Below are 9,338 nucleotides of genomic sequence, written 5' to 3' on the forward strand. Positions count from 1 at the left end.
CTAGGATTACAGGCGCTAGGATTACAGGCGCTAGGATTACAGGCATGAGCTACTGGCGCCCGGCTTCTAGAGAGCTAGCTTTTTGCTAAAGAGCTTGGGGACAGGACTCAGGTGCTGAGATCAAGCCCCAGAACTGACACAAAAATAAAAAATCCAAGCAAGTATGTTATCAAATACTACATCTATCGTGTATGTTCATACATATATATGTATATAATTTTATTGTGTGTGTATATATGTGTATGTTGGTTTTGAGGCTTGAATTCAGTGCCTGGGTGCTGTAACTGAGCTTTTGTGCTCAAGGATAGCGCTTTATCTCTTGGGCTAGAATTCTACTTCCAGAATTTCTTGGTAGTTAACTGGAGATAAGAATCTCATGGACTTTCCTGCCTAGGCTGGTTTGGAACTGATATCCTCAGATCTCAGCCTTCTGAGTAGCTAGGATTACAGGTGTGAGCCACTTGTGGCCAGCTTATTGTATATTTTTCATGTACCTTAATGAGTGAATTTATTGAGGCAAACCTCCTCTAATTTTATTATGTTATATTAGCATAAACTGGAAATTTTCCCATAGGATACTTTTTTCTACCAGGGTAGAGTCTGTATAATCACCTAGGATCACGTGACTTTTAACAATTAAAAAAAAACATTTGGCCATTTTGTGTTATATTCAAAACAATATATTTTCCAAAAAATAAGTTATCCATATATAAAAATTATACTGCATGTTCTCCACATACTTAAGTTTTTAAATACCCTCTAATATATATATATATATATATATCACTTATAATAATAATGCATCCTGGTATTCCATAACTGATGAAGTAAAAAAATCCTATCCTAAATAAAGATTATGAATTCTGATAATGGATGTATCATGCTCCGATCAAAAGGTCTACTAATATTACACTTCTTGGATTTCTCAAGGAAAAACTAACAAGGAAGGAACTGGGCCAGGCACCAGCAGTTAACACTAATAATCCTAGCTACTCAGGAAGCTGAGATCTGAGCATCTCGGCTGAAAGCCATGAAGCAGGGAAATCTGAGACTCTCATCTCCAATTAACCACCAGAAAACCAGAAGTGAAGCTGTGGGTAAAAGTTATAGAGCACTAGCCTTGAACAAAACAGCTCAGAGACAGTATCCAGGCTCTGAGTTCAAGCCCCATCACCAAATTAAAAAAAGAAGGAATTAACATCAAAGAATGAGTCATGAATAAACACTTCCCTATATTTCATAAGATTTCACAATATTGAAACTACATGACACCTTAAATCTTTATATTCATAGGATTTCCAAAAGCATAAATATTCTGAAGGCTGGAAATATAACTTAGGGGTGGCACTCTTGCTTAGCTTATATGCAAAGCCTTTGGTTTGCTCACTAGCACCTCCAGAAAACAAAAATGTATAACGAAGTATAATATCCAGGGTGTAAGCAGTTTTCTATAATGAAAGATGTTCCCATAGCCTGCTTATTCACCATTGTGATTTTTTTTTCCCTCAGTAAATCATGAACAGTCACGGGTCGGCATCAGTAGGAAGCCTTTTCTACATCATGTAAGCTTGGGTTTCAGACAAAGGGTTTCTCAAATTCATTACCAAGAGCTCCCTGCTGACATACATCTCTAATGTCGAGTAAGTTGTGAACCCCAGAGAAAAGCTTTTCCCCAATCTTCACATTCATAGGGTCTCTTTCCAGTATGCGTTTTCTCATGTTGATCTAGCTCGGACCTATGACCAAAGGTTTTTCCACATTCCTTGCATGCATTCATTCTCTCACTCTTATGAATCTTCTGATGCCGATTAAAGTCTGAGCCCTGAAGAAAGGTCTTGCCACACTCCTTACACTCATAGAGTTTCTTCTCATGAACTTTCTCATGTTGAGCCAGATATGAAGCCCAAATGAATGTCTTCCCACAGTGCTTACACTCGTAAGGTTTTCTTCCTGTATGACTTCGCTGATGGCGAGCAAGGTTTGAGCTCCAGATATAGGCTTTCCCACATTTCTCACACTCATAGGGCTTCCGACCAACATGGGCATTCTGATGGTCAGAAACACCAGAACCATGGATACAGGCTTTCCCACACTCTTTGCACTCATGCAACTTCTCGCCATCATGAATTTTCTGATGTTCACTTAGATGTGAACCACGTGTAAAAGCTTTCCCGCACTCCTTACACTCGTAAGGTTTCTCACCTGTGTGAATTCTCTGGTGGTTAGTAAGATGTGCTCGCTGAACAAAGGCCCTGCTACATTCGGTACATTCATAGGGCTTTTCGCCAGTGTGGATTCTCTGATGTTCTGTCAGGTATGAGCCACGGGTAAACGCTTTTCCACACTCCTTACACTGGTAAGGTTTTTCACCAGTGTGAATTCTCTGATGGCCAATAAGGTCAGCTTTCCGGCTATAGGCTTTCCCGCACTGTTTACATTCATAGGGCTTTTCGCCAGTGTGAGACCGCTGATGTTGAGTAAGGTCAGAGTCCAGACTAAAGGCTTTCCCACATTCCTTACATTTATGATGTTTCTCCTCGCTGTGAATTCTCTTGGGACCAGGAACACCTGAAAAGAAACTCAATGTCGTGTCACATTCTTTATTTTTGTATGTTTTCTTACCAGTGTGAACTGTCCGATGTTGACTGTGGTCTGAGGCAGAATTAAAGGTTCTGTCACATTTAAATTCATTCGGTCCCTCTTCTGCATTGAGTTGCTGGTGCTGGTTATAAGCTTCGTTCAGATTTGAAGTCGACACCTTTTCACAGGTGACAGTGGATGACTTGAAATATTTCTGATGATTTTCGTGCTGTCTGTGAAGCTGATTTAATTCTGCACCATCACCTCTAAAACATAAACCTCTCAGGCTATGGTTTCTACAAATTTCTAGGACTTCCCACTGGCACACTTCTGTATCAGAAGCGCTATTTTTTTGAAATAACTTCTTGGTCTGCCCTATGAGATGAAAAGCAAGAATGTTAATATATAAAATATATATGGTTTTACTGTCCACATGAAATAAGATTCTTACACTTTCATTGTAAGGTAAAGCACATAAGTCAGTGGTTCAAAATTCCCAAGTTCCATGTAACAGGGAAAAAAGGGCAAGAAACAGAAATTTAAGACACCTAATTAGAGTTGAGTCATGGGGCTGGGAATGTGACTTAGTGGTAGAGCTCTTGCCTAACATCCATGAAGCCCTGGGTTCAATTCCTCAGTACCACAAAAAAAGATAAAGCTGAGGGGCTGGGAAGGTGGCTCAGTGGCAGAGTGCTTGCCTTGCATGCATGAGGCCCTGGGTTCGATTCCTTAGCACCACATAAGCAGAAAAAGCTGGAAGTGGCACGTTGGCTTAAGTGGTAGGGTGCTAGCCTTGAGCTGAAGAGCTGAGGGACAGTGTTCAGGCCCAGAGTTCAGGCCCCATGACCTACCAAAAGAAAAAAAAAAAGATAAAGCTGGAAGTGGGGCTGTGGCTCAAAGTAGTAGAGCATTAGCCTTGAGCAAAAGAAGCTCAGGGATAGTGTCCAGGACCTGAGTTCAAGTCTCAGGACTGGCAAAAAAAAAAAAAGAGTTGAGTCATAAGAGGGACAGAAAATTGTTTTAAAAAAATATCCAGGTATGAAGTGGCACTGTAGCTCAAGTGGTAGAGTGCTCGCCTTGAGCTGAAGAGCTGAGGGACAGTGCCCAAGCACAGAATTCAAGCCCCACGACTGACCAAAAAAAAAGACACTTACAGCCAGGTGCTGGTGGCTCTAGCCTGTAATCCTAGCTACTCAGGAGCTAAGATCTAAGGATTGTGGTGTAAAGCCAGCTTGGGCAGGAAAGTCTGCAGGAAAGTCCGTGAGATTTTTTTTTTTTTTTTCTGGTCGTGGGGCTTGAACTTTGGGCCTGGGCACTGTTCCTCAGCTCTTCAGTTCAAGGATAGCACTCTACCACTTGAGCTACAGCACCACTTCTGGCTTTTTCTGCTTCTGTGGTGCTGAGGAATCGAACCCAGGGCCTCATGCATGCAAGGCAAGTATTTTACCACTGAGCCACCTTCCCAGCCCCACCTATGAGATTCTTTTTTTTTTGGTCCCGTCATGGGGCCTGAACTCTGGGCCTGGGCGCTGTCCCTCAGCTCTTCAGCTCAAGGATAGCACTCTACCACTTGAGCTACAGCACCACTTCTGGCTTTTTCTGCTTTGTGGTGCTGAGGAATCGAACCCAGGGCCTCATGCATGCAAGGCAAGCACTCTACCACTGAGCCAACTTCCCAGCCCACCCATGAGATTCTTTTTTTTTTTTTTTTTTTGTCGGTCGTGGGGCTTGAACTCTGGGCCTGGGCGCTGTCCCTCAGCTCTTTAGCTCAAGGCGAGCGCTCTACCACTTGAGCTACAGCGCCACTTCCGGTTTTCTGGTGGTTTATTGGAGATAGGAGTCTCATGGTCTCTCCTGCCCGGGCTGGCTTTGAACCTCGATCCTCAGATCTCAGCCTCCTGAGTAGCTAGGATTACAGGCGTGAGCCACCAGCGCCCGGCTACCCATGAGATTCTTATCTCCAATGAACCACCAGAAAACCAGATGTGGAGCTGTGGCTCAAAATGATAGAATGCTAGCTTTGAGTTTAAAGAGCTCAGGAACAGTACCCAGGCCAGAAGTTCAAGCTCCATGACCACTACCAACAACAAAAAGAATGTCACTTATCTTTCTTTAATGTGAGGGGCAATAGGAGCACAAAAAAGCAGTGGTATCTGGAGTGCAGGCAGACTTCTCTTGAAAAGACTTAGAGACATCTCAAGCAAAGCTTTATTGCTTTATCTAAGTCCTTTGGCCAGTGAGAAGATATTCTAGACTGTTCATTCAGAGACTGCAGCTTCACCAAGCACTAGACTTCTATCTGTAATGAAGGCTACCCTATCCCTCAGCCTCACCTGGGTAAAGTCTTCTTGTCTCATCACTCAAATCCAACCAGGGGTCTTGACCATTCTCCAATAAGGAGAACACATGTGGTTGATAAATATAAAGTCCTGCTCAAAAGATTAAAAATAGGAAATAAACACATGGGCAAGGATTCCAAAGTTTGCCTCTAGTCCCTTGTTTAAGGAAGAGAGACAATAGCTAGACGGGCAAGAAAACAAGATACAGGATTTCTAAAGGATGGAGCGGTCCCCAGTGATGACCACTATTGCTAACTTTACAAAACACACTGTCCAGAAACCCCTACACACATCTGAAAAATAATCCAGTAATTGACAGTACAAAATGCAAGCATTTGCAGAGTTTAAATCTGTTCTTACCCACTGAGACAAGGTTGCTGTAGTTCTCAGACATCACATCTGTATATAAGTTTCTCTGCTCTGGGTTCAGGTACTCCCACTCCTCCTGAGAAAAATCTATGGCCACATCTCTGAACGTCATCACTTGCTAAAATGAAAAACACCAATGTGAATGGTGAATGGTAAATTTTAAAGAAATTTTTTTCTTTTTAAAAATTTTCTTCTTCACAATATCTGCAGCCAAATTTATCCCCAGGCCCCAAGGTAAGAGACCCAGGGCCCATGAGCGGCAAGCTTGCTTTAGCAGTCATCTGGGCCAGCCCCCACCATGGCCGGATGGAAGTTGAATTTGACCTGACTGCATCAAGAAATTCTTTAGGCCAGACACCAGTGGCTCACACCTGTAATCCTAGCTACTCAGGAGGCTGAAATCTGAAGATCACAGTTCAAAGCCAGCCCAGCAGGAAAGTCCATGAGACTTTTTTTCCCAATAAACCTCCAGAAAACCAGAAGTCGTACTGTGGCTCCAGTGGTAGAGTGTTAGACTTAAGCAGAAGACTTTAGGGACAGCGCCCAGGCCCAGAGTTCAAGCCCCATGACTGATTTAAAAAAAAAAAAAAGGAAAAAAAAATTAAAAACTCGAGTTGGTAGTCTATGATAAGGGAGGAAATGACTTAGAAATATGTGTGACTAATAGCCAGGATATGGAAACAACCTAGATGAACCACCACAAATGAATGGATCCAAAAATTGTGGCATCTATACACAATGGAATATTATGCAGCCATTAGAAAGGACAAAATAATGGCACTTGCAGGGAAATGGATGGAGCTAGAAGAAATCATGTTGAGCGACGTAAGCCAAGAGCAAAGAGACAGACGGCACGTGGTATCCCTGATAAATGGATGCTAAATCCAAAATGTAAGGTGATCCGACAAAATTAACAAGACTTAAGAAACAAAGGACTTCCACTCATCTGGTTGAATCACTACTAAATAACCCCATGCTGCTGATCACATATATGGTATATATATATGCACACTGGAGGGAAACCAGAAGGATGACACAGAACTAGAGGGAATCAGGGAAAAACATACAACAGTGGAACCCATCAGCTGCACTGGACATTGATCAAAATGAACTAAGCAACTCAACGGCAGCGATGGGAGGGAGGGAACAAGTGGGAAAGAGGGAACAGCTGATGCTATGCAAAACAAACGAAACGTACATACCACCCAATGTGGAAGAAATAACTGTATTGCAAAGCTCATAGAACTCATGTTATAGACCATGATAGACAATTTGCTCCATGAAAGTTAAAATGTGTTTGTAACTTTAAGCATCACTATCCCACAATACTATGAAATTTGGGAATTTTTATGTAACCTCTTAATCACAATAAAAATTTTTGAAAAAAAAAAAAAGAAGTATGTGTGACTCATGCAGAAAACTAAAAGTGGACCTCAGCCTGTCTCCATCCACAAACATCAACTCAAAATTGATTAAAGACCCTTAACATCAAACCTGAAACTCTGCAGGACAGAGTAGGAGAGACATTTGAACTTATTATTTATTTATTTTTTTTGGGTCCAGTCGTGGGGCTTGAACTCTGGGCCTGGGCGCTGTCCCTGAGCTCTTCAGTTCAAGGCTAGCACTCTACCACTTGAGCCACAGCGCCACTTCCAGCTTTTTCTTTTTTCTTATGTGATGCTGAGGAATCGAACCCAGGACCTCAGGCATGCAAGGCAAGCGCTCTACCACTGAGCTACCTTCCCAGCCCAACATTTGAACTTATAGGCACAGGCAGGAACTTCCTGAACAGAGTTGCAGGGTAACAACAAACTGTAGAGAGACTTGACAAATGGGACTAACTTAAAATAAAAAGTTTCTGTAAGGGCTGGGGAAGATGGCTTAGTGGTAGAGTGCTTGTCTTGCATGCCTGAGGCCCTGGGTTCAATTCCTTGGTACCACATAAGCAGAAAAAGTCGGAAGTAAGCTGTAGCTCAAGTGGTAGAGTGCTAGCCTTGAGCTGAAGAGTTAAGGGACAGCGCCCAGGCCCAAAGTTCAAGCCCCATGACCAGCAATTAAAAAAAAAAGTTTCTGTACATCTAAAGACATAGCTACCAAACTAGAAAGACAGCCAACCAATTGAGAAAAAATATTTACCAGCAATATATCAGACAAAAGCCTAATATATATTATATCCAAGGAACTGAAGAAACCAATCCCTCCCAAATCTAACAAACCAATCATTAAATGGGAAAGAGAACTAAAGAGACTTCTCAGAAGAAGAGATAACAATGGCAAAGAGGGGCTGGGAAGGTGGCTCAATGGTAGAATGATTGCCTTGCATGCATGAGGCCCTAGGTTCAATTCCTCAGCACCACAGAAGCAGAAAAAGCCGGAAGTAGTGCTGTGGCTCAAGTGGTAGAATGCTAGCCTTGAGCTGAAGAGCTGAGGGACAGTGCCCAGGCCCAGAGTTCAGGCCTCATGACTAACCAAAAAAAAAAGGCAAAGAAACACATGAGGAAATGTTCATCATCCCTGGCAGTAAAGGAAATGCAAATACAAACAAATCTGAGATATCACCTTAACCCAGACAGAATGGCCCATATCCTAAATTCAGTCAACATAAATGCTGGCATGACTGGGGACAAAGAGGAACCCTAGGGGCTGGGAAGGTGGCTCAGTGGTAGAGCACTTGCCTTGCATGCCTGAGGCCCTGGGTTCGATTCCTCAGCACCACATAATCAAAGAGAAAAAAGCCGGAAGTGGTGCTGTGGCTCAAGTGGTAGTGCGCTAGCCTTGAACTGAAGACCTGAGGGACAGCGCCCAGGCCCAGAGTTCAGGCCCCACGACCGGACCCCTCACCAAATAAAGAGGAACCCTATTGCACTGCTGGTGGGAATGTAAACTAATACAACCACTTTGGAAAGCAGTCTGGAGGTACCTCAGAGAGCTAAATATGGACTTCCCCTACAACCTAGCTATACCATTCTTGCCAGGAGAGGAACCAGGATGCAAGGACACATGTACCTCCATGTTCAATGCTGCACTGTTTACAATAGCAAACATATGGAAACAACCTAGATGCTACACTACAGATGATTGGATCCAAAAATTGTGGTCCTATATACAATGGAATATTATGCAGCCATTAGAAAGGACAAAATAATGGCATTCACAGGAAAATGGATGGAACTAGAGCGAATCATTTTGAGCAAGGTAAACCAAGAGCAAAGAGACAAACAGCACATAGTCTCCCTGATATGTGACTGTTAAATTCAAAGTACAAGGAGATATGACAAAGTAAGTTAGACTCACGAAACAAAAGACCTCTACTTAATTTGTCATATTCCTAAAGGACTCCATGTTTTTGACCTCATATATGGTATATATATGTGCATATCTGAAGGAAGCTAGGAGGAGGGCACAGAATCAGAGGGAAACAGGAAAATATACAACAGAGGGGCCCATCAGCTGCACTGGACATTGATGAAAATGAACTAAGCAACTCAAGTGCAGTGATGGGAGGGAGGGAATGAGAGGGAAAGAGGGAACAGCTTACACTAAGCAAAAGGAAAGAAATGTACATATCACCCGATGTGGAAGAAATAGCTTTTAATTTTTATTTTTTGGTCGGTTGTGGGACTTGAACTCTAGGCCTGGGTACTGTCCCTGAGCTCTTCAGCTCAAGGCTAGCACTCTACCGTTTGAGCCACAGCACCACTTCTAGCCATTTCTGTTTATGTGGTGCTGAGGGATCAAATGCAGGGCCTCATGCCTGCGAGGCAAGCACTCTACCGCTGAGCCACCTTCCCAGCCCCATAGAAGAAATAGTTGTATTGTCAAAGCTTATAGAATTCATAAACTTTATAGACTATGATAATGACAATTTGCCTTGTGCAGGTTAAAATGTATTTGTGACTTTAAGTACCACTATTCCACAATACTGTGAAATTTGTGAAATTTATGTAAGCACAATCTCAGTAAAAAAAAAAATTTTTTTTTTTTTGGTTGGTCATGGGGTTGGAACTCTGGGCCTGGGCGCTGTCCCTCAGCTCTTCAGCTCAAGGCTAG

The 9,338-nt window shown here is 42.7% G+C and overlaps 2 protein-coding genes and 1 long non-coding RNA gene across 3 annotated transcripts in view; 1 reads left to right on the plus strand and 2 right to left on the minus strand.

Annotated features, from left to right (window-relative positions):
- Window positions 1-8,315, minus strand: part of LOC105993075 (zinc finger protein 790-like) — a 65,584-nt gene extending 57,269 nt beyond the window's left edge. The window contains 4 exon segments of the mRNA XM_013026213.1: window positions 1,636-2,955; window positions 4,914-5,009; window positions 5,280-5,406; window positions 8,252-8,315. Coding sequence (XP_012881667.1) covers window positions 1,636-2,955; window positions 4,914-5,009; window positions 5,280-5,406; window positions 8,252-8,290 — 1,582 coding nt within the window. The 5' untranslated portion in view covers window positions 8,291-8,315.
- Window positions 1-9,338, plus strand: part of LOC105993128 (zinc finger protein 208-like) — an 81,049-nt gene that overhangs the window by 38,930 nt on the left and 32,781 nt on the right. The gene's annotated exons all lie outside the window — the stretch shown is intronic.
- Window positions 8,352-9,338, minus strand: part of LOC105993133 — a 4,979-nt gene continuing 3,992 nt past the window's right edge. Inside the window, exon 3 of the long non-coding RNA XR_001175436.1 lies at window positions 8,352-8,387. This is a non-coding gene — a long non-coding RNA (uncharacterized LOC105993133). The remainder of the gene's footprint in view (window positions 8,388-9,338) is intronic.

Source organism: Dipodomys ordii, unplaced genomic scaffold (assembly GCF_000151885.1).
Source record: "Dipodomys ordii isolate 6190 unplaced genomic scaffold, Dord_2.0 Scaffold92, whole genome shotgun sequence".
Taxonomy (NCBI): domain Eukaryota; kingdom Metazoa; phylum Chordata; class Mammalia; order Rodentia; family Heteromyidae; genus Dipodomys; species Dipodomys ordii.